We start from the raw sequence: 25,809 nt of genomic DNA, 5'->3' as shown, positions 1-25,809 counted from the left end.
TTATGGCCAAGCATGCGCCCTTAAAATAGTATATGAATAACAAGCGCAACGCGCCACTGACTTTTAACTATTTTTTCCTGGTTAGTGGCGCAATTGTTTTCTAAACCTGCAAAATAGCATGACGTAACGTTTGCGCTGGAACACGCCTCCTTTTTTGCGCTGAACCGCCCAGGGAGCGCAAGTTCATTCCCTAGTTTAGCGACGTGCTTCTGTGGAGGGAAAAGCGCGCTTTGCGCGGGTGCAAAATAGGAATGATACATGCGTCGGTGTACAAAGTCAATTGCGCTGGGTGCAAGATAGGGCCCAATGTGTAAAGATGATTGTGTGGTTCCTTTGATTGTCCATTCCAAAATGTCATTGGCATTAATCTTGTTTATTTTAGATGAAGACTGTAATATTGAAAAAGGACCTCCAGGCCCTCCGGGACCTGCAGGGTTGCCAGGAGAGGTGGGACAGAAAGGTGAGGCTGTTATTCAGTCATCCATTTGTTCACTGTAGTTTCAGTTTCCTCAAAATTGGTTCTGAGTTTTTCTACTCTTTCAGGTGATCAAGGGGAAACATGCACAGAGTGCACTGGTTTTGGGCCCCCAGGTTTGCCTGGTCCCCAGGGGCCAAAGGGTCAGCAAGGTGAGAAGCAGAGAGCAAGGCTTTGTTTTGGTATGTTTGGACTTTCTGAGATGCATCATACTGAATGTTTTCATTTTAGGTTTTCCTGGACAAGTAGGGAGTAAAGGAGAGAAGGGTGTGCCAGGACCTTTTGGGCCTGCTGGAAATCCTGTACGTACATTTTATATTGTTATATAACATTTCTTACTTAGTATGTCAAAGTCCATTTTGTGGCACCAAAAACATTGGATTGGATACAAACTCAATTGGTAGTGCACTGTGGCCACTTTAAATGTGGATGTAAACACAATACATCCTGTCTGCACAAATCTTACCTTTCTTCTTGCATTTCCTTGGACTTTAGGGTCAAGATGGCTCTCCGGGTTTAAGAGGTGCCCCTGGCGCTCAGGGTGAACCTGGTGATGTCTCTGTGGCTCCAGGGTTGAAAGGAGATAAAGGTTATCCTGGGACTACTGGAGACAGAGGATTCCCAGGTGTTGATGGCCTCCCAGGAAGAGATGGCCAACCAGGGCAATCTGGAGCCAAGGGAGAGCCTGTGAGTTCAAAGATCTGACTAAAAAGACTTATATACTTAAATAGCTTAATTCACTTTTGCATCTAATTCACAGTGCATCTAAGCCCTAATGTATATTCTGCAGTGTTTTCCTACCCATAGAAGATATTTTGATTCATAAATCTTTTCTATGATTAGGCCAGATTTGGTATTAAGGGTGATCGTGGCCTGGATGGAGATGTTGGTACCACCGGCCTTCCGGGTGAGAGAGGTCCCCCTGGTATCCCAGGTGTAGGACAGCCAGGTGAACCTGGTGAAAAAGGCTCTTCAGGGTTGCCTGGTGCACCAGGAAGGCCAGGATTTCCAGGTCATTGATTTAGAGTAATACATTTGCTTATTTACTTGTTGTAAATGCTTTGCTCTTTAAAACAACCATTATTTCAAATATCTTTATAGGAAGTAAAGGTGATGCTGGTAGAGTAATAAGTTTACCTGGACCTCAGGGTGCCCCAGGGCCTCGTGGAGAGACTGGCAGACCTGGTCTTCAAGGTAAATTCATGTTATGCTAATGTTTCATACTGCTTGAAAACTGCACTCAGTGGTGTGATGCAGAGCTGGCTGTGTTGACGTCTTTTTCACATTGTCACTCAGGTGATAGAGGTCTTCAAGGTGAACATGGACGTCAAGGATTCCCAGGAAACAAAGGTGACCCTGGGCTGTCTGGAATTGGACTCCCAGGGCCCCCAGGGCCAAAAGGTAACCTGCAAGTGCCAGACTGTAACAGTCAAATTAAAAGCTTAAAGGAGAAATGTGCTAAAGCACTGCACCTTTTAAACTCTAATTGTGTCCATTGATAACAATAGCTACAGTGGAAAAATAAGTGATATATAGATTTAGGTTGGGCATACTTTATGATCAATATATACTACTCTGGATATATTATACTCTGATTAAGATATACTATACTCTGCAAAAAAAAAAGAAAGAAAGAAATTGAACTATTCACATTCCAGGGCATTCTAATGCACATTTATAAATGCGTGTCACATTTTGTTTCAGCTATCTATTCTGTAATGTTTTCTAACTATCCATCTTTCCCTCTGCTAGGATACTCTGGGATTCCAGGACCCAATGGAATTCCAGGAGAGCCTGGTCAACCAGGCCAGGATGGCTTTCCTGGTCGTGCAGGGACACCTGGGCAAAAAGTATGATGGTGGCTGCCATTTAGATTTTGATGCATAATATTTTATTGAAATGGGTGAGTAATTGTCACGTTGTCATTGATCTGTATCGTATACAGGGTGAACCTGGCAGGGGTCTTCCTGGTCCTAAGGGTGCCATAGGTCTGCAAGGAGTGCCAGGATTTCCAGGAGAAAAGGGTAATCCTGGAATGGCAGGGGTTCCTGGAACTGAGGGAAGTATTGGGCCACCTGGACCTAAAGGAATCAAAGGTACAGTTATATGTTGGTTTCACATAATGCTTTTGAATAGATTATTTACCAGATGTTCAAAATGTACTTTGAGAAGTGACTAAGGAATTTTTAGCAGATACTTTTGTTCCCTGTAACTGATATTGGAAGAGCATGGAAAGTGATGAGTGTACACAAATGTGAAAACATAAAAATAAAATAAAAAATCCTGATGGTTTCATTGATGCATTTCTAAAAAAAGGAAAAGGTCAACACTCATCACTGCATCATTTTGTTGATGCTACGGGAAAGCTTCAGTGGAACTGGTGTCTAAAGCACGTGTGAAATCTTGCCAATCTCATTGGCCACGGCAGTCATATGATGTCATTTGGTGCACCGGCATGTCTATAAAAGGGTTCTGCATTAAACATCATCAGCTTTTTTGTCTTCAGGAAGCTGCTTTGTTTGTGTGTGCATGTGAAAATATATGTGTTTTTTTGTCAATTCAATGCTTAGTTAGACATAATGGCAAGCTCTAGGCCTGTTGCGATTATTAAATAACCGCCTGATTGTGGTTATTTGATCTAATTGCGATTATTTTTGTCAACCACGATTATTGAGCTCTTTTAGAAGGCACAAGAGACATGGGGTTCCCCCTCGGTCAAAATCACTCTCAAATTCACTCTTCTTTTTCGGAGGGTATTTTTCTTTATAGTTGGTGCCCTACACGGAATGCATACTATGTGTATAGGGAGTAGGGGTGGCAATCACAGGGTTCCTCAATACAATATGATACTGTACACGATACATGGCTCACAATACTGATAATATCACGATACAGCAATTCTGCGATAATCTATATATTGCTAGACAATCCTATAATGATACATCACGATATCTGTCTAATTATAAAAACAAAATGCCAGTGAAAAGGTTAAATGCAGGTTTTCTCTCTTTATTTAACTGTTAGAAAACAGCACAAAGTTTTTCACTCTATAAATGAAATTTAAAGGGGTCATCGAATGCAAAATTCACTTTTATATGGTGTTCGCATATAAATGTGTCTTTGCAGTGTGTGGACACAACCACTATACAATGAAGAAAAAATCCATTCACTCCTTTTTTCTGAGCACTATGATGTCATAATGCTCATCCAGGACCACTGACTGACTGTCCCGTATTAGCATCTTTCTGGCCTCAGCCATTCGACACCCCCCATGGAAGAGAGGGGTGGAGTGAGCAGTTACTCATTATCATTTAAAGAGACATGCACCGAAACTACAAATATAAAATACAAATTAAAATACAAATATATAGGCTAATAAGTGATAAAAACATCTAACATGGCCACTTCTAATGGATTTAAATTGTCTGTTACATTTTGCCAGCCCTCTCTCCTGGCTTTTGCAGACTTTGAGGTGTTCCCTGGCATTTTGATTAAACATTAAAATTCCTGAATAAACTTCGACTATTAGCTCTTGCTCTGCTGAGGAGTAAAACTGAGCGCGCTCTTTGGCCACGCTGAGCAGCCAATGGCAGCGTTGCTGATCAATGTTTCTACTATCGATACATATCCCCTTTTAACCAGCGCATGGATGCGCAATTATCTCAGATAACTCAATCCAGCTATACTAATCATACCCGGCAAGTGTGTTCGAAGAACCTAATTAGCCAGATCATAATTAGCATGATGATATCATCTTGGATGTGTAATCTGATCTCGGATGTTTTAAGCAACGTACGAAGAACGGGCCACTGTGCAGGATCGTCTTCAAATGTCACCTCTTGTGTGTGTTTCCCTGCCTTGTTGTCAAGTCAAGTCCAGCTGTCGGTCCTGTTTTCACCCTCGGGGTAGTTTAATTTTTTTTATTAAATAAAAGCCCTTAATCTGCATTACTGAGTCCTCACTTCATCCCTTCACCCCAACCTTGACAAAAACAGCAATAATTTCTTAGACAATGAATGGTCTGTCAAATTGCATAATCGTGACAGCCGTAAGCTCTAACAGGTTTAGGAGATGTGCATTTAATTTTTGGGATGAAACCACAACTCGTGTGATATATATTTAGAAGTGGAGCATGCTCGATCAGCTCCGCTCTTTCCTGGCTCTTTTCACAAGGGATGGGAGCCAGGCATCTGCACCTCGCAGATTGTTGAAAACACAGGTGGAGCTGGCGGAGGAGTTCAAGACAGGTTTATCCCTTTCTCTTAATGTGTTAGCTGCGATGCTCTCAGCAGTGATGGGAAGAGTACTAAATAATTGTACTTAAGTAAAAGTATTGCTACTTAAGGAATAATTTACTTGAGTACAAGAAGAAGTACTGAAAAGTAATTTGACTCAAGTAAGAGTAAATAAGTAAGTTTGCTCATTTGCATGCACATTTTGGGACTTGAAGGAGGTGGACCCCATTACTTCACATTATAACCACTGAAAGATCTAAGACATTTTCTAAAATAACTGAAAATGTGTTCGTCTGAAAAAAGATTGACATATACATCTCGAACGGCTTGAGGGTGAGTAAATCATGGGTTAAATATCATTTTTGGCCGAACTATCCCTTTAAGGTTTTTTCAACTTTGTAGAAAGTTCGCTTTGTACATTTAGTTCAACTGTATTGTTAAAGAGGGCAAGCTTTACCATTCATTTGAACTATGTCCTTGTATTTAAGACACTTACATTGTTCTTGCTCCATCCATGCAATAACTGCATCCATGTTATGAGTTGTTTTATTTATTTCAACTGCTCAGTGCTCTGGTATTATCAATGGGATAACACATTTCAGGAGTTGCCATTATTCAAATTTAAAATCAGAATATGAGCATAGCTCACTTACATTCACTAAAATATTGAAACGTTAGCGATACTGATTCAAAACATGAGCGCCAGTGATTAAATGTCAAAGCGCAGTTTGAACACCCCATCCAGTCATATTCCTTCAGACAATTTAAAGTTGATGAAGTTTAATGCGGGCACCCTTTAGTAGACATGTCAGTAATAGCATATGACTGCTGTGGCCAGTAGTGCTTCAGACATCGGTTTCTGTGAAGCGTCCCTATATCATCAACAGAATGTTGCAGCATTGAGTTCCCTCTCAGGGAACCTAGGTTACATATGCAGTCTTTGATGATTTGTTGAATGTGGCATCACAAAAGTTCTGTGAACATAAATTCACAAAGACCATCCTATCATAGGATGGTATTGGTGAGTTTATGTTAAAGAACTAAACAGCTCTGCACAGAGTTGAATGCATTGGGCAAAGTTGTGAAAGTACCTTTAGGTTGACTGAAGATCAGGCATGTTCTGGATACTTTGCATAGGTTGTATTGTGCATGCTAGGCGGAAAATAGAGCATTGAAGTAATCCACTCTAGATAATGACTGTGTTACAGGGGTGGCTTGCAGGGAATTGAAGAGGATGGGTTCAGGGGGTATAACTTTAAATTCATTTGGATTTTTGCAGGTGACCATGGACCGCCTGGAGTTCATGGTGCGGTGGGGCCGCCAGGTCCTCCAGGATATGGAGAACCTGGACCACCTGGACCAATGGGGCCACCTGGAGGCCCTGGACCCCTTGGTGAGTTTTTCAAGCGAGTAACACCCACAGATGTATAGTATATGCACACACATGCATAGATGTTCACATCTTACATGGTTTGTAACATGCCTTGATGACATCCCAGGTCGGATAGGTATAAAGGGTGAAAAAGGTTATCAAGGTCTACCTGGTCTGGACATGCCTGGCCCTCCAGGAGACAGGGGTAACCCTGGTGTCCCAGGTCTAACAGGATCTAAGGGTTTTCCTGGTCCACCAGGAGATCCTGGAAAAGATGGCTTCCCTGGTGAACGTGGTGAGTACTTTTTTGATACCCATCTTCTGGCATTCTCTTGACACATACTTGTTTATCTTAAGTTGATTCATATTTGGATTTTTATTTGGATTTTTTCAGGTCCAAAAGGAGAAATTGGAATCATGGGAATGACAGGAACCCCTGGATTTCCAGGTCTCATTGGAAACCCTGGAGAACCTGGACAAAGAGGTATGAAAACACATTTAAAGGGCACCTATTATGCCCCTTTTTAGAAGATGTAATATTGGTCTTGGGTGTCCCCAGAATGCATTTGTGAAGTTTCAGCACAAAATACCCCACAGTTAATTTATTATAACCATTTGAAAATGTCATTTTTGGGGCCTGTTTTAAAAAGAGCTGTTTTGGCGCCTACCACTTTAAATGTAAATGAGCTGCATATCCCCGCCCTGCTGCTGGACCTAGATGATGAAGAGAGTCTGGCACAGAATAAACACGAATGAGAATGGACTAAACGTCTCGGAATGGTTATTTGATACATTTATGTACTTACAAAGTTTTAATCGCGTCCCCTTTGCCATTATGGATGTGCAACACACACACACGAACTGTGATAACGTTCGCGCAATTTTTTGAAACTAGTACACACACACACACACACTACTGTGATAACGTTTGCTAAGTACAAACGATTTATTTATTTATTTATTTATTAAGGGGAGGGAGATAGACGTTTATATAGCCTACTGTCTATGGAGATAGAGCAGACCTTAATTTATTTACATTTGTAAATGCTGCAAAAAAATGCCTACGTGACATAAAACTGTCTGACGTTGTTTGTTGAGACATCCTATGACGACGACAATAAATAGCTTTAGACGCATTTGTTGTTGAACTGGCTGACATCGATTGAAATGACTATTTGCTCAAAAATCATAAAATACACTTACTTCTGGAGTTGACATTGGATCGCGAACTGTAGGCAACGATCCACACTTGAGGATTAACTTTGACCCTCGTTCACTAAACAGTCAGTCAGAAAATTAATCTCGTATTTAGGAAGTTTAAGTGGTGCCTTTTCTTCATAAATAAAATCCATCCGCTGCATTTTCGGTGGCTCTGATGTCAGTGAAGACTAGTATGTCCATTCTTACATCCCACAACAGAACACCTACACTTCTTAGGAGACATTACCGGCTGTCGTTGAAACAATGGAGGATGCAGATCACCGAGGGCGGGGTCTATGCCAAAACCAGATGTCAATCATATCACGTCGGTGGGGCTTAGCTCATTTCTACGTCACAGTGAGAGAAATCTAGAACAGGGCGTTCTGAGACAGACAGTGCTTATGATTTATTGAGATAGTAAAAAAACTACTGGGTGGATTTTTATCATTCTAGGGTGGTTTTGCTCACACACTGCCAACACACATTTATGTTCAAACACCATGTAAAAGTGAATTTTGCATAATAGGTGCCCTTTAAGACTATTCTTTTTATTTGGACTAAATAAGATAACTTTATCTTACTCTGGCAGAGGCACCTGCAGAGTTGCATTAGTTAAATCTTCATGATGATGTTCTGTCTCTTTCAGGTGACCCTGGTTTGATTGGGATCAGGGGAGTGTTTGGTGATTCAGGTCCCAAGGGTGAGAGGGGAGAGCAAGGTCTACAGGGGCCACCTGGTAACATGACTGATGTGGATATGGAACATCTTAAAGGAGATAAAGGAGACAGCGGAGACCCAGGTACTTAAAGCAGAAGGTGTTTGCAATAGATGTTTCAAGATCAAAGCCAATTACTTTTTTTTTTTTTTTTTTTTTTTTGATGACTGTAGAACAACTGGACAAACTAAATCTTTTTAAATCAAAAATATTGTCAGACATTTTTTTTCTGTTTTAAGATTTTAAACAGATGCAAGTAAATAACAATAATCTTTGATTAAATGTTAAGGAAATACACATTTCTGGATTGGTGGCTTCCAATGAGAGCAATCATCAAAGATTTTGCTGTTGAAAATCAGTGAACTGTAAAAAAAAAAAATTGTCTATCAGGTGATCCTGGTCCTGCTGGAGATAAGGGGTTCCCTGGAACACCCGGAGACCCTGGAATGCAAGGAAAAGATGGAATGCCAGGATCACCTGGACAGCCAGGTTAGTCCCTAAAGCAAAAATCTGACTTTTAAAAGTCATTTTAAAATTATGATAAGCACTATGATACAATAATGTTATTATGAGAACATTATTTGATTACTGCGTCTACACTGTAGGTCAGAAAGGAGACTCTGGAATCCCTGGGGATCCAGGACGTATTGGAGAACCTGGAGACACAGGTCCAAGAGGAGACATGGGACTTCCAGGTGCATATAGTACTCTACTCTTCTACATGTGGGTTAATACAAAATACAGAAAATAAAAATAATAATTAATTAATTAAAAAATGGAAGGAAAGTGGGTAACACTTTATATTAAGTTCTGTAAATTATTTTAATAATTCTCACTATTAATTTGTTGCTTATTAGCATGCATATTACTAGGATATTGGCTGTTATAAAGCACATAATTATTCTGCATGACCATATTCTGCATCCCTTAATCCTACCAAATACATAAACTTAACAACTACCTTACTAACTATTAATTAGCCGTAATTAGTTTATTGAGGCAAAAGACATAGTTAATAGTTAGTTAATAGTGAGAATTGGACCATACTCTAAAGTGTGACTGGGAAATGCTAGTTCTTAGAAATGTACATTGCAATCCTGTATGCCAATTGTTCATTTTTATTATTAAACTATTTTTTTCTTTTTAATTCTAAGTAAAAAGATAAGTGCAAATATTATAAATTATGAATCCATAAATATCTTTACGATTATTGGAGAGTCACACCACAAAAATATGTAATATATAAAGATAGTGGCACGTGAAGACGCAGCAGCTCTGGCTTTTTTAGGCTATTTTTTTTTTTTTTTGTTTGTTTGTTTGTTTTTTTGTGTGTGTGTTTAGCTTATCCACAAATGTGAATATTATATATGATCACACAGAATTACTGAATATCAGAAGAAGCTGCTGTCATGATCCCGGTGCTGTGTCTTTTGTTTTGTATGGACTTTTATGTTGAAGTGTATTCTCTGTTCTCATTGTTTCAGTGTTCTCTTCCTGTTTTCTGTCTCTCCTTGTTGTCCTATTAGTTGTTATAATTACCGTCATTGGTTACACCTGTCTTTGATTATCATTGATTTTTTTTAAGCTTGTGCCTTTTAGTTGGTCTTTGCTAGTCGTTGTTTGGTGGTGATCTTGTTCTTGTATTGGATCATGACTTCATGGATGTTCCTGTTTTTGTTTTGCCCGATTGAGGACTTTACTGCATTGGCAAATTTAACTTCCCTACACTCTGTGTGCCTTATGACTCTGTATTCATTCTGAATGATTTGGTAATACTTGAGTCATTACTAGTGGGAAAACAATCCTCAATTATCAAAAAGATAAAGGTATTATCTTACCTTTAGAATTAATAATACATTATGCATTCTTCATGTTATTTATGAACCTGTATAGTAGCTCTTAGTAGTCATCTGGGAGGTATGAAAAAAATAATAGTTATTGATTAGCTAATTGTTAACTACCACATTCGATTTAGCACTATTACTTACAAATTCGTTAATCAGAGTTTCTTGTTAGTTAATAGTAGTAACTAGAATGTTAATTATGCATTACTCATTTGCTCCTGTGTAGTTATTCATTAATGACGGAACAGTAAAGTGTTACCAGAGAGTCAAAATATTGCCTGAAGAAGCCACTTTAATTGATAGGCCAAGTAAATAAGCCATTTTATTTTGATAGGACTCTGTGGGATCTGTTTGCACAGCCTGTGCCCTTTTAATTTATAGCTGTGTGGACAGTGTCACAACATATAAGAAAATATAGATGTTCCCAACTCAGAACCCATGGATGAATAAAGCTCTGAAATCTCCTGAAAGCACAAAACACCACTTTTAAATCTGGTGACACCAGAGTATATAAAAAGGCCAAAAATACCTACAGACAAAGGGATACAAATCATTTCAGCAGTGCTGACGCACGAGTATGAGGCCAGGTATCAGGAAACTCACAGACTATAAGAGTAACTCTGTCTGTTCCCACAGTGATGCTGCACTGACTAACAAGCTTTTGCTAGTTTTGAAGTTGACAATATCATAACTGGTGCAACAATCCCAGCAGCAGAGACTGAACAGACACTTATATTAAGCACACATAAGGTACAGTGTACTTTGCGGAGGATTAATCCACGGAAAGCCACGGGCCTGGATGGGGTCTCAGGATGGGTACTTAAAGAATGTGCTGGACAGTTAGCTGAGGTATTCACAAGTGTAAGCTCGCGCTCAATCGGCCCAGAGGAGGCATCCGACCAGCGCGGAAGGTCTTTACGTGTTACTGTCCTTTTCTCGAGGCAAAGCATTTTTTGATTAAATGCAATACATTTGAATATGCATTCTCTCGTTATTTCATCTGACTCCATAAATGAAAAGGTTTTAATGATATCTGTGGATCATTAATTGTGAGCGAATGTTTGACTATTCCTTTTAACTCTTTAATGAAAATAATCTCAAAGTCAGTTAGAATAATCAAATGTAACAATTTATTATGTCAGGTAAATGTATCATGTCTATTTCATAATCAATTCAAAGATAATCGATACAAAACATCAAATGCTCTGGAATAAAGAGAAAAGATGCAACCCAACATTAAGAAATACATGAGGCAGAGAGATCTCACTCTCAGCCTCACGGGCAAATCTGAGTTACAGAAAGGCCTCGAACTCCCTGCTGCATCTCATTAAATAGACAGCCCTCTTTCACATGGAAACATGTGCTAACAAAATAAATTTGCATTCAGAGGTTACACCTTTGGGTGTAGGGAGACCATTTGTCTAGAGGCCAACCCCTCCCTGTGTGTCAGTTATCCATAAACTCTTGAAAACCTTATTACCTTTTGTTTTACTTATTTGGAAATGAGACATTTGTACCAGTCGCACTGCGACATTTTAAATGATACCAAACATGAAAAATACTCTGTGATAATCATTCTCATTAAACTATACATTTTCTTGGGTGATTTACATGTGGTCTCAGCATGTGAGAGGAAGGGGGAGACATGTGTTCTGAGGTGAGACTTTGCCTCACAAATGGTGAGTTTAAATGCTAATTTCCAGAGAGGTCCTTTGTCCTCTCTCAGGGTCTGGTCGCTCTTCAAACAGACTGTCCGGCGGCATTTCCTAATTTCTCAATTCTTACACAAGTATCTTCAACCTGTCCTTATCGCAGACAAGAGTCCCCAAGTGCCTGAAGTCATCTATCATAGTACCAGTACCAAAGAAAACAAACATCAGCAATTTGAACGATTACCATCCAGTTGCCCTAACTGCAATAATAAGGAAGTGCTTTGAAAAACCGGTCCTCTTTCATATTAAGACCATTATTCCTGCCTCTCTGGACCCGCACCAGTTTGCATATAGAGTCAAGATCCACTGAGGATGCCATCTCTTTGACCATCCACTCTGTCCTGTCCCACTTGGACAGACAGGGCATTTATTGACTTTAGCTCTATTTTTAATACTTTGAACCCAATAAGCTTATTCTTTAACTTCATGATCTAGGACTCAGCTCATCATTGTGTAACTGGATCCTGAGTTTTATGTCAGAGCGTCCTCGGGTGGTGAGATTAGGCACACATCTATCTTCCAACATAACACTGAGCTCTGGCACACCACAAGGATATGTACTGAGCCCCATCCTTTTTTTCCTTTTGATACATGACTGTGTTACTGCATTGTCTAATAACATCTTTGTAAAGTTTGCGGATGACACAACAGTGATTGGTCTGATTTCTAATAATGACGAATCAGCCTACAGAGTGGAGGTACAGAATATGGTAAGCTGGTGCACAGAGAACAACTTGACCCTCAACACAAAGAAAACCAAGGAGCTAATTATACATTTTGGGAGATCGCAGAAGCTGGAATACACTCCAGTTTTTATCAACGGAGCCAGAGGGGACAGAGTGTCCAGTTTCAAGTTTCTGGGCATATGCATCTCAGAGGACATCACTTGGTCCATAAACACTACTGCATTGATCAAGAGAGCACTGCAAAAATAGTTTTTCCTAAGGATGTTAAGGAAAGCTGGTTTGCCTCATCAAATGCTGATTACCTTCTAACAGTGTACTAGAGTATCTTAATATAGGCCTACTGCTCTATAGTGTGGATTCTTAGCTGCACAGCTAGTGATAGGAAAGCACTCAAGAGGGTTGTCCTGCGAGCACAGAAAATAATCGGAGTTGAACTACCAGCACTGGAAGATATCTCTGTGATTTACATTGTCTGATGAAGGCTGTCAGCAATCAACATCTGTAAGGACCCTACATACCCATGCCGTCATATGTTTGAATTACTCCCACCTATGCGTTATAAGGCATTGTATGCATGTACTTCAAGACTGAGGAACAGCTTTATTCCCAGAGCCATAGATGCTCTGAATCAAGCCAATATGAGTTTTATTTTTACTTTCAAACTGTTCTGTAATCTGTCTGTTCTGTCTGTTTTGTAATTACAAACTGTTTTCGACTACCCTTAATTGCTTCACTGAGAATGTGAATTTCACTGGAATAGTGTGTAATTGCTGGAATTATTATTCTTATTTGTTTTTTATTTATTTATTTTTATGGTGGTGTATATTGTGTATACTGATGTTAACTATTGTTATCTCTTTTTTGCATTGGATTGATTATATACATTTAAATTATTTTATTTATTTGCTTATTTGCTTATCTTATAAAATTGTATTGCTTAGTATTAGGATAATTTTAAACATTATTTTGACTTATCGTATTATTGCATCTAGTGAGGAAAGTACAAATGCATACAATGACAATAAAGAAATTCAATTCAGTTAAATTCAATTCAACAAGACATTTGCTCATCACAGAAGAGGTGTATTTATTTTTGTGTGTAGTAGTAGTATTGGTATCGGTGATACTGGCCTTCGTTCAAAGCACTTAATAAAAATATGACATCAAAACAATATTTAAAATATACATTCTTTATGTTGTTTCTACATTAATTTAGAGATTCGGTGTAAAAGTATGTATTACAATATAAAAAGATATAAAAAAATGTTAATGTTCAACGATCAACAATTAATTACAGAAAAATGTGGGATTAATAATCTATCTTTTTAAATCGATTGACAGCACTAAAATCAATTCGACAAAAATAAGCGTCACATCATTGACCCTTGTATGACTTTTCATAGATAACAGGCCATTACGTATTAAAAAGGTTCTTAGTCTTTGTCTACAGGCAGGTGTTGAACCATGGCTCTGACAAAAAAAAAAAAAAAAAAAAAAAAAATTCTTTCCTTTTCCTTTAATCCAAACTTTTCTGGCTTATGCTACTCTGAGCAATGCCCGAAATCTTCTTGCATTGTTTTTGTCTCTTCACGATGACTTGCTTAATTTAGTCCTCATTTGTAAGTCGCTTTGAATAAAGGCATCTGCTAAATGACTAAATGTAAATGTACTGTTGTTTGGGCCTTTTTACTGTTTCTTAATGAGGAATTTGTGGTTCTTTAGGTTCAACTGGGCAAAAAGGTTATAAAGGTGTTGTTGGGTTACCGGGACACCCGGGATTTAAGGGTTCTGAAGGCTCCAAAGGAGATAAAGGAGATCCTGGTGCAGAAGCAATAGGATTCCCTGGTCCCCCTGGAGCGAAGGTTTGTGTTGTTGTATGAGACTCATACTATGAGTATAAATAACTGTAAATTTGCACATTATCAATGCTAATAAATATCTTCCTCTGACTCATCTCATACTTACAGGGAAATATAGGAGCCCCTGGAGATCGTGGAGAACCTGGACATAAGGGACAGAAGGGTACAATGGGTGTCCCGGGGAGTCCTGGATCTCAAGGAACTAAAGGAGACACAGGACTTATTGGTTACCAAGGCAAGATCATTCCAATGATCAATGCATATTACACTTAAATTTTACACAACACTTAATGTGTTATTAACACATTTGGACAATAATACAATCTTCCATTCATGAGCAGGCAGTCCAGGGAAGCCAGGTGAGAAAGGCGTCACTGGTTTGCCGGGGTCCCCAGGAGATCCTGGGTTATCAGGACGTCCAGGTAAGTCAAACTGAAATACACCTGAGATCTGTTTAATAAGAAAGCCATTTAATGTTGCTAGACGCATTCAAAAAGTTTCTGTCCAAGGTAAAACCCTTCTGAGACAGACAAAATAAATGTGCATAAAGTTACTTTACAGGCAAGCTTCAAATGTCCCACATACATTTGGTGGTGAAAATCCTAATGAGATCTTTTTTTTTTTCTTTTCTTTGATTAGGTGAACCTGGTCTGCAGGGTCCTCCAGGTCCATATGGGGACAAAGGTGAAGCAGGGGTAGATGGAATTCCTGGATTCACTGGAGAGAGAGGAGTACCCGGTGAGATTGTGTAGCTCTAAAGGTGAAAGGAAGCTCAAAAAGGGAAATCCTGCTTCAGAGAAACATACATATTTGGACTCCTTTAAAGACACTATTGGACAATGGGTTTCATTCACTGATAACTGCATAGATTTTTCGTATTTATTTGCACAGGAGAACTTCTCATGACAATTAATTAATTTTGAGTATTGTAAATGAGTGACTGCGTGACTGAGGTTAGTTATTTGCATAAAACTTGCCCAAACCATCTCCGTATAAGGGCTTTCTGCACAACCTTTCATCACAGCAAGCATATGACGCGCTCTAAGGATGCGCTATCGTCTCAGAGCGTGCGCAGCAAGATCCTCAAGCAATGCCAAGAGTGCCATCCTCAAAACCAGTTTAAACACCTTTTATTAAACACCTTTTATACAGACAACACCTACATAGGTTCATCTACATTTTTGTATGTAGAGGAATCTCACAGCCGTTACACCTTTTCTTACACTTTGTATATATTTATAATATATCTGTGAATAAAATTTAATCACAACACATATAAGGCCCCCCAGAGTAAGTGATTTTTGTGAAAGTGTCGTTTTAGTTCTTCCGATGTTTTTCATACATTTACAATACAATTTTAAGAGTTGATGAATCGTGTGCATACTATACAAATGGTTAGTGAATGAGACCCGATGATCTAAAGACAAACAATTGTTCTGTTTCTTCAGGTATACCTGGGAAAGGATTTCCAGGAACTCGCGGAGAGGCTGGTGGCAAAGGTTAGAATCACAGATCCTCAATAATTAGGTTGTCATTTATGGAGGACTGAGAGTTCTACTAAAAATGAATACATTTTTCTTCTTTCCTTCCAATTAATAATTTAAGGATATTTAGTGAAATTAAAATTAAACATTAATACTTCTCCTTGTCTCCACACAGGTGACAAAGGCAACCCTGGTCTTCCTGGCATGCCTGGGAGTCCAGGTATTCCTGGAACCAAAGGTGACAAAGGTGTGCAAGGATTCTCAGGGGAATCTGGTCAACCTGGAGAGAGAGGACTTCCAGGAGCATCCATGGAGGGGCCTAAAGGGGACAGGGGACCTCAGGGGCAGCCAGGAGAAAAAGGTGAACCCTAAATATTCTCAATCATTTTCTTGTTAGTAGTCTAACAGTTAACGGGTTTCACTATGATTATAAAATGCAGTTGTTACTCTTGTTAATAAATGAACCGTACTGAACTGCATTTAGTACTCTAAAGCATGACTGTGAATGTGGCCTGCATCATCTTACACCCAGCTAATTTTTTTTTTTACCGCAGGTGCTACTGGTGTTCCAGGCCAACCTGGCTTTCCAGGAAGTGTTGGATCTAAAGGAGATAAGGGAGATGTTGGCATCCCTGGCCCACGAGGCTCTCAAGGGTATAAAGGAGACAAAGGTTTAATTGGTGATCATGTGAGTTTGTAAAGGGTACATCTTCTAAAATAAAACATGTGCCTTTAAAAATGATAGGGTATAATTTAATACAGTTGTTCTCTGTAGGGTGAGCCTGGATTGCCTGGTTATAATGGACCAAAGGGTGAGATGGGACCACAGGGTGTTCCTGGTTTCCCTGGTAAGATTTAAGATGAAATTTGACTTGACAGAATGATGAAGTGCAATTTATTTGTCCTTTGTGTCATCCTTCATATTTATATAAAGCAATGCTTGCCAGAGATTGGAGATTGAGTGACTTTCATTCCAGGTATAAAGGGTGAGGTAGGAGTGTTTGGTTCTAAGGGTGATGTAGGTGACAGAGGATTCCCAGGTCTCAAAGGTATGAACAAAACTTGAACTTAGATTTCCATTAAATTGTATCATTGGCGTTTATCCATGTTCATTCAGATAAACCTTGTTTATTCAGATAAACCTTTTAATTGTATAGCTAATAGTATATTAATAGTATACTTTAATTTTATTGATTTATATTATACACAATTGTTCATAAAATTAATTATTACAATTATTATTATTATTAATTAATTATATAAATAATTCAATAATATAAAATATAGTGTCATTTAATATTAATATTGTATAATCTTGACAATATAATTCATATTCCATTGCTTTGACTGTGTTCTGATGCAGGATGTATTCACATAATTACAGATTCAAATTGCTTCTACAAATCCCTATTTGAAACACCTGAATATGTGGTGAAGCATCTATAATAAAATGACAATTTAGGTCCGAAAGCTCTATATTCTGTAAGTTTTACTGAATTTCTGCTTTTAATATTGTTATTTAAGGTAGCGAAGGCCCCCCTGGACCCCCTGGGCCACACACATATGTAAAGGGAGAACCTGGTCTTCCAGGACCACAGGGTCCCCAAGGTCTAGTTGGAAACCAAGGCTTCCCTGGACCAAAAGGACAACACGGTGAGTCTTTCAACTATCTGAACTTACAAGTCTATGAAAAAAGCTAACATCACTAACACAAAACCACTCTCCTAGGTGTGATGGGACCTCAGGGTTTGAAAGGATCTGATGGGACACCTGGCTATGATGGACATCCTGGAGCCAAAGGAGAGCCTGGACAGACTGGACCTACTGGTAGGTGCACAGATACTCCAATTATGTTAACAGACATTACCAGTCCCAGGCAGAAGAACTGGAGGAAAGTTCTGGAAATTTCAGCAAAACTGAAATGACTTTCATTCATTGGAATGCTTATGCTCACTGATCCCTATTTTATTCCCCAAATTCTCTTTTCTGTAGGCCCCAGAGGGCACCCTGGGCCCTCAGGGCCTGATGGTATCCCAGGTCACATCGGCCCTCCTGGCCCTTCCTCAATGGACCATGGCTTCCTTGTAACCCGCCACAGTCAGACTGTTGATGTTCCACAATGTCCTGATGGAACAACACTGATTTACGAAGGATATTCGCTGCTTTATGTCCAGGGCAACGAGAGGTCACATGGGCAAGACCTAGGTCAGCACAGTAATCACTCAATTTTTATAGCAACACTATTATTATTAATGTTGAAAACAGTTGCTGTTTAATATTTTTGTGGCAAACTTGAGGCAATACCATTCAAAAGTTTGAGGTAAGGAAAAATATATATATACAGTATATATAAAAATAAAATTATTAATTAAAGGAACACTTTGTATCTTTTCAACCTTCATAATATATTTCCAAGACCCTTGTGATGGTACATCGACTTACAATAGGTTGAATGACACGTTCGCCATAGCCTGACGGGGTCTGTATCACTTTTACTGGCACTGCGTAACTTCGGGGTTCGGGTAGTAACCAGAGCACAAAAAGAACTACAAAATTCGACTGCTTTACAGCATACGTCACTTCCCCCACCACTTCCTCAAATTTGGACGTGAGAGGCCAACCAGCGTTTGTTTTCGGCTTTCGTGCGTATGTTTTTGTCATGGGGGCTGTTTACACCTGGCCACTTCATGCGTTTTCTCAGATCGGATAGCTATCCGATCGTGAAAAGATCATTTATAATCGTTGCTTACGCACAAAACAGGCCCTGAAAGAGGCGTACGCCACTTCCGACGCATAAGTTGTGATTTATAAAAACAAACTTGACGGAAAAATTTGCGCACCTGCACGAAAACTCTGACCCATGCGTACGAACGTTTTGGAGATGGAGCAGTTTGGCGACACCGATGGTGAGCTGGAGTTAAGTGTCTTTTTGGTCACTTTTAGACAGAAAATCTAAAGAAAATTAAACATATACAGAAAGATAATACAAATATACTTTCACTCACCAAGCCTATCACTTGAAACAAATATCCATCCCATCTTAAATGTCCGCGCCTGCGAGCGCGTTGGGCCGTTTAGTGAAACTGACGCAAATACCAGTTTAAATAAATAAAATAATGGTTTAAACTATGTTTTACTTCTGATATAAACATTTAGATTAAATATGCCATTCAAATTAATGGAGTTAAACACTTAAACATGAAATCATTATTGAGAACGTATGGTGCTCATTCTATTCTATTCTATTCTAAATATTTGTTGTGGATGCAATGTTTTTGAACACTTTTCCTGTGGCGTGCTGTGTTTTAATGTTTTAACCACAGAGATAATTGCTTATCATGATAATCGCAGATTGTCTGAGAAAATAGTTTCGTGTAAATAATGCCCAAGGCCTATCTGCTTCAATTAAAAATACAATTCGGCCAGTGGGAAAGAGTGAGAAAAACTTTCTCTGAAATGTATTTTATACACTATTTGATTTATGTTTTCAAAAACAAGGCAAGGATAGGCAACTACATGATTTTTATTAATGTAATGTGTCTTGTAGCGTTAAACGTTATCACGTGGATGAATAATCATATGCAAATGATATGCAGATGAGGATCTGCACAGTAAAACTAGGCGTTGTAAGCTCCATATATGGTTATTTCGGGGAGGAGACGCATGTGTGCACAATCTTCCGCTGACTGGGATTTACAAAGTGAATTCTGCGCAGGTTCTGGCGTACGAACGGTTTTATAAGTCTCAATATTTTTTTGCGTACGCCTTTTTTGGCTTTCGGGCGCACGTACACTTTTAGTAAGGTTCCTACGCACAGTTTTATAAATAAGACCCCAGGTGTAAATGCCCTCCAAAACGCATTCGAGACGGATTTGAATCCGATTGCTCAAACCACTTCAGGAGTAGGTCTGAGACGCATTCCAGATGAAACTGGACAAGTGTAAATGCATCTGGTTGTTAAAACCACATATGTAAATTGTACTCCTCTCAAAAATGCTAAAAAAAAAAGAAAACCGTGTGAGAGCGTGTTATAGGCTATATGTTATTTCCAGATATGACGACGCTACTGGAACACGCATTTACACGGTATTTACGACAGTGCAAGTATTCCAAAGCGACTCTAGGGGTCGCTGTTTGACAAAAACACAATTTCTCCACAGTGTCCCTTTAATTAATGAATTAATACTTTAACTCAGCAAGGATGCATTAAATTAATCAAAAGTGACAGTAAAGGCATTTGAAATGTTACAATATATTTCTATTTCAAATAAATGCTGTTCTTTTGAACTTTCTGTCCATCAAAAAAGTATCATGGTTTCCACAAAAATTTTAAGCAGCAATAACTTTTAACATTGATTATAAGAACCATTAATAATAATTGAACACCAATAACAGTTGATAATAATTGAAGAGCAAATCAGCATATTAGAATGATTTTTGAAGGATCATGTGACACTGAAGACTGGAGTAATGATGCTGAAAAGTCAGCTTTGCATCACAGGAATAAATTTCATTTTAAAATACATTCAGATAATAGAAAATAATACTAGAAAACAGTATTTTTTAATTGTAATAATATTTCACAATATTACTGTTTTTACTGAATCTCTGATCAAATAAATGCAGCCTTGGTGAGCGGAAAGAGACTTCTTTCAAAAAAAAAAAAAGAAATAAAAATTATTTTAAACTTTTGCCCGGTAGAGTAGTTTTTATGGATTATAAATCAAAGTTAAACTGTCCCTGACATCCCTGCTCTCTTTAACCCTATAGGTACAGCTGGTAGCTGCCTAAGGAAGTTCAGCCCAATGCCTTTCCTCTTCTGCACCATCAACAACGTATGTAATTTTGCATCTCGTAATGACTATTCCTACTGGCTCACCTCTCCTGAGCCCATGCCAATGAGCATGGCCCCTGTTACCGGTCAGAGCATCAAACCCTTTATCAGCAGGTTTGTGATCTTTTATGAAACATTTGCTATTTCCATGAGTAAGAATTTATCTTCCTACAGTGTGCATGTATGTTTTCCTGTGACAGATGTTCAGTTTGTGAGGCTCCTGCTATGGTGATAGCAGTGCACAGCCAGACCATCCAGATCCCAACCTGCCCTCGCGGTTGGGATTCTCTCTGGATCGGATACTCTTTCGTCATGGTGAGGAGAATAGTTTTTTTTTTTTTTAGGGTTGCACCATATATCGAAAAAAAAAAAAATTCGTATCACGATATGGCTTAATGTGATAGTCAAATCACTAAGGCGGCAAATTATTTAAATAAATATGTGTCTTAAATGAACGTAGTGCTGTGCTTCACTCTGAAAATGGCTGCACAAATATTTATTTGCCAGTAACCCACCAAAATAAAAGTTCAATGTTTTAAACGTTCAAAAATGAAGAAATTTAGACAGAAATATTAGAATTATAATTTTACTGTTGTATTATAAAATTAAATCATTTTTATTTATTTTTTATTAAATACTTGATTTTTATAGATTTATTTTTACAATACAATTGTATTATTGCAATATATATATCCTTATTTTGTTTAATATCTTTAATGAATTATCACAATAAAAAAAAAACATGATAATATTTTATAGTCATATTAAATGTGGCCTATTGAAACTCAAGTGGAAATAGATTTTTAAAAAATAGCTTTTTAAAATTATTCTTATATATATATATAGCACTACCATACAGCATCACCCCAATCATTCTTGAATGATTCATTCTTTCCAAACATAGCTATTTAAGTCTCCTGGTTTAGTACTGAGAGCAAGCTAAATCAGTTTACATTCATAATTCCCAAGGATGATTTAGTGAGAATGTGTACTTGTGAATGGTCAGTTAAGGTCTCACTCTGTCTGTCTGTGTAATAGCACACCAGTGCTGGTGCTGAGGGCTCCGGTCAAGCTCTGGCCTCTCCTGGCTCTTGTCTGGAAGAATTTCGTTCGGCTCCCTTCATCGAGTGTCATGGTCGCGGCACCTGCAACTACTATGCTAATTCCTACAGCTTCTGGTTAGCCACCATAGAGGACAACGATATGTTTACGTAAGCTTTTACACACTTTATATTCTTTGACAACTGGCTGAACTCTCATGCAGTTTCATACCCTTTCAATGGATGCACCATATTTTTTCCTTCAACTTCACACAGAATATATCAGAAGCTGTTTTTTTGTTTTTGTTTTTTGAAATGTGTATGCTGCATATGCCACACCCATGGTGATGAATTTCAAAGCTAAAGTAAAACCTCTCTCTAACCACAAGAGGGCACAATACTTTCTTGATAATTTTAGTGAATTTGTACTGTATTTATGTCTCAGTAAATAGAACCAAATGTCTAATATAACCAATAACCAGGTCAACTTAAAAAATTAGAAGTACAAATAATTTTTTTCTTTATTCTTAAGCTCAGCTGAGAGACAACTAATACAATTTGTTTTGTTTTTTAGAATGTGTCCACTTTACACTTTACACTTTACACATGGTACTGTAATTAATTACAATAACAATATGCAATTAAAACATTGTTTCAGAAAATAATTACTTATATATTGCATATATCTTGTGAATTAGTTTTACTTAGGACTGATGGTACAAAGATGAAGTGTAGCATATTATTAAATAACTATTTAAACAACATTTATCGAATTTCATAATTTTTTATGATTAATTTAATAATTTGATAAATTAATTAAATAATCATTATATATGCAGTTTTGGTATATTACCATTACCATTACTCAAGAAAATTGACCAGAACAACATACACTTTCCTGTTTCCACAACGGAATAAAAAATAATAATAATTGCGACTTTTTCATTTTAGAAATCAGGATTTATTATCGATTTGATATTTATTGCCAAATTCTGAAATTATGCAGATGCATCAGGCAGGAAATTATATAAAGTTAATATTAAATAAGTGAATAAATAAAATAAAATAAAAAAGTCAGAATTGTAAGTATAAACCCGCTTTTCTGAGAAAAAATGCCAAATTGCGAGTTTCTAAGAAATTCTAACAAAGGCCACATTGCAAGATTATAACTGACAATTGTGACATATAAACTTAGAAAAGAAAAAAAAGTCAGATTTGTATGTTAGAAACTTGCAGTTATGAGAAAAAAAGGTCTGTACTGAAGTATGTAAACTGCTTTTATAAGAAAAAAGGCCAAATTGCGAGATATTATCTCAAAATTGTGAGATAGTCAGAATTGTGTTATAAACTCACAATTATGAGACATTCTGAATTGCAAGATGTTAACTTAAAAAAAAAAACTAAATATAAAATAGGAATTGTAAGAAATCCTGTATGACTTCAACTTTTATTATTATTATTATTTTATTCCATGGCAGAAACTTCCATGGTTTCCACACTTCCGGCAATTGGTCAACTGCTCTTTTATCACTGTAGATTCTTACAATAATAATAATACTGATAAAAAAATTACATATGTATTTTCCTGTTCTCCTGTTAAATATCTGTTTTTATTGTGGTTACAGGAAACCTGTCCCTACAACACTAAAAGCTGGGAATCTACGAACTCACATCAGCAGGTGTCAAGTGTGCATGAAGAGGGTATAGACCAGCCTCAGCATTGCATCTGCTCTTTATCTTCCAGATTTACGAACAAGCGACGAACGTATGGTGCTACTTCTATGAAAAGCCATAGAAAAAAAACTTCAAGAACACATATAGAAAAATACCCGTCTCAACGTTTATAGCAATGGAACCTCAAGATCTACTGGCACATTTGCTTCACACAGAGCGCTTAACTAACATTGTTCCATTGTGTCTAATGAATGACACCTGTTTACACTTGCACTGAGTATATGTATTAGTAAGCAGGTAACCATCTTCAACAAATCCATATGCTATTCCGTCCAAGCCTTCTTATTTATCATGCCACTCTACAATATCAGATGCAGATAGCCTATCTTGTTTATTTCTCTCTAAAAATGTATAATCAAGCAACACTAACATTATAGAATAATTATATTTTCCTACTGTCGGTAAGTTTGTCAGCACCCTCTTTGTAAGATGTAGGAGAGGCAAAGATCAAGCTTTGTTGTAAATATAGTGCTCTATTTAGTTAACACTCTGTCCCCATAATCTCTTCAGGTAAATGCCATTGATTTTGTTATACTTAATTATTTATGAAAACTTATGCGATGAGAGTTTAAGCACCAAGTGGCCTTTCTTTTCTACATTGATTTCTTTGTTAACCACTGCAAAAGACCTTCATGGCACATAAACTGTAATATTCTGCACTGTTTTTTTTTTTTTTTTTCAGTATCAGCATGTGGCCTTTCGACTGACTCTTGCCATGTTTCGATGTGTGTGTTTGTTTATGTGTATATGTTTCCACTTTCCTTTTGGTGCAGAAATGTTTTCGTTACTATTATGTAATGGCACAGTTTCAGTCTCAAGCTGTGTTCGAAATCGCCCCCTATACACTTATTCACTATACCCTACATTAGTCCACTAATATAGTCTCCACTTGCAGAAGTGAATGAATACGATTGAGTGAATTCGGACATTGAGTGCACCGCAAGGGCTGCCGCTTTTGCATAGTTTGTGCTTGCTGTTTAATAATCATTTGAAACGTAGCAAACTGGCAGCTCCAGTAATAATGAAAAGATTTATTTTAAACTATATCATGGACACTAGCATGGATAAACCTTAAACAATTTAATAATCAATTAAAAAGGAATTGCCAGACATCAGTATAGTGTTGGCCCAGATCCGGCCCACACCTGGTACGTGTGGAATCCACGTGTTCCAGATGTGGGCCGGATCTGGGCCGACACAATGTTGCTGTCTGGGTCTATACCTGTAGCCACATTGGACCAGCGGTTTGGAAAATGGATGGATGATTCAGCTGCATGCGCCATCTTCGTGCGAGACAAGGGAACTCATTCGGCGCGACCTTCACAGTGCATTATGGGTATTCTCTAGCCATTGAGTGTACATCACGGTGCAATCTGGGATTGAATGAGTGTACTCGATAACATCCACTATGGTTTCGGACACCACTACAAATGGCTGTCCCCTCAAATAGTGCCCAATTCAGTTCACAATCTCAGTTTTCCCATGGTGCCTTTTAACTTCCTATGAAAATACACTACACTCTTAAAAATAAGGGTTCTTGGCATAAATTGTTCCATGAAGATCCTTTAACATCCATGGAACCTTTCTGCACAAAAAAAGAAAAAGGTTCTTTAGATTATTAAGAAATTAAATCAGGGTTCTTTTAAAAACTGACCTGACTTGATTCCTACCACATCTATGACAAACTCGTCCAGAATTTAGAGTCTGCGTCTGAAGCATGTTCCCTCTTGTGCTATCTTTAATTTGAATAGAATCTTATTGCCTATAGATTCTGCTTTATGTCTTGAGTTTATTTTGTCTTAATGCCTCAGATACCAGACCAAATAACCGGCACATGTCCCCCTTACACAGTGGATTTGTTGCTCATGATTTTTTTTTTTTTTTTTTTATCATTTTACACTGATAATACTTGACTATGCAATCTATAGTACTTGCTTTTACGAAACCTTCCCCGCAGTTTACCTTTTTGTGTAGAATTGATCAAATTGTTCCACTAAGTAAATAGCTAGTTGTGTTTAAATTGTGCCTTACATGACCTCGTGTGTGAAGAGTCACGGATGTGAGCCCGCACAATGTCACTGATCTTGCACACCCGCTGTAGCTCTGTGCATTGATGTGTCCATGAAGTATTAACGGCTCTTGCTTTGGAATATGTTGATTAATACAGAGGTTGATTGAAATTTATGAAAATATATATTTTTTTCAGAGTCAAAAGATTTCAGTGATGCCCCCATTCTATACTATGTCATACAATAAAATGTTTGTATAAATGTGTAATGTGTTTATCTTTTTTATACCAAAAAAGAGGGTTATATTTGTACTTTCCCCCAACAAAATTACAATTAATGCTGTTAAAAGTATACTTTCTCCCCAAATTTTTTAATTCTGTTCAAATTTACTCACCGTCATGTTGTTCCAAACCTGTATGGCAATGTTGTTTGAACTCCACCGTTCTTCTGTGTTCCACAGAAGAAAAAAGTCATACAGGTTTTGAAACAACATGCGAGTGAGTAAATGATGACAGAATTTTCATTTTCGAATAAAGTCTAGCCTACTATTAAGTTATTGCTACAAGCACATAATAGTGTTTATTCGTTGACTTTTTTTATATTTCTATTT

The 25,809-nt window shown here is 37.8% G+C and overlaps 1 protein-coding gene across 1 annotated transcript in view; it reads left to right on the top strand.

Moving 5' to 3' along the window:
* The window catches only part of col4a1 (collagen, type IV, alpha 1), a 72,827-nt gene extending 47,362 nt beyond the window's left edge, over window positions 1-25,465 (top strand). Inside the window, exons 22-52 of the mRNA XM_081369538.1 lie at window positions 383-460; window positions 544-627; window positions 707-777; window positions 971-1,162; window positions 1,319-1,487; window positions 1,577-1,669; window positions 1,772-1,876; window positions 2,228-2,325; window positions 2,421-2,571; window positions 5,990-6,103; window positions 6,210-6,377; window positions 6,477-6,566; window positions 7,929-8,081; window positions 8,388-8,486; window positions 8,603-8,692; window positions 13,962-14,101; window positions 14,207-14,333; window positions 14,440-14,520; window positions 14,738-14,836; window positions 15,547-15,597; window positions 15,758-15,943; window positions 16,137-16,270; window positions 16,358-16,430; window positions 16,560-16,631; window positions 17,107-17,235; window positions 17,311-17,409; window positions 17,575-17,787; window positions 20,353-20,530; window positions 20,617-20,731; window positions 21,455-21,627; window positions 23,082-25,465. Coding sequence (XP_081225664.1) covers window positions 383-460; window positions 544-627; window positions 707-777; window positions 971-1,162; window positions 1,319-1,487; window positions 1,577-1,669; window positions 1,772-1,876; window positions 2,228-2,325; window positions 2,421-2,571; window positions 5,990-6,103; window positions 6,210-6,377; window positions 6,477-6,566; window positions 7,929-8,081; window positions 8,388-8,486; window positions 8,603-8,692; window positions 13,962-14,101; window positions 14,207-14,333; window positions 14,440-14,520; window positions 14,738-14,836; window positions 15,547-15,597; window positions 15,758-15,943; window positions 16,137-16,270; window positions 16,358-16,430; window positions 16,560-16,631; window positions 17,107-17,235; window positions 17,311-17,409; window positions 17,575-17,787; window positions 20,353-20,530; window positions 20,617-20,731; window positions 21,455-21,627; window positions 23,082-23,163 — 3,707 coding nt within the window. The 3' untranslated portion in view covers window positions 23,164-25,465. The remainder of the gene's footprint in view (window positions 1-382; window positions 461-543; window positions 628-706; window positions 778-970; window positions 1,163-1,318; window positions 1,488-1,576; window positions 1,670-1,771; window positions 1,877-2,227; window positions 2,326-2,420; window positions 2,572-5,989; window positions 6,104-6,209; window positions 6,378-6,476; window positions 6,567-7,928; window positions 8,082-8,387; window positions 8,487-8,602; window positions 8,693-13,961; window positions 14,102-14,206; window positions 14,334-14,439; window positions 14,521-14,737; window positions 14,837-15,546; window positions 15,598-15,757; window positions 15,944-16,136; window positions 16,271-16,357; window positions 16,431-16,559; window positions 16,632-17,106; window positions 17,236-17,310; window positions 17,410-17,574; window positions 17,788-20,352; window positions 20,531-20,616; window positions 20,732-21,454; window positions 21,628-23,081) is intronic.
* Window positions 25,466-25,809: the final 344 nt, after the last annotated feature.

Source organism: Scardinius erythrophthalmus (assembly GCF_964197995.2).
Source record: "Scardinius erythrophthalmus genome assembly, chromosome: 6".
Classification (NCBI taxonomy): domain Eukaryota; kingdom Metazoa; phylum Chordata; class Actinopteri; order Cypriniformes; family Leuciscidae; genus Scardinius; species Scardinius erythrophthalmus.
Note: the sequence above shows the minus strand (reverse complement) of the source record. Positions and strands in the feature narration are given on the sequence as shown.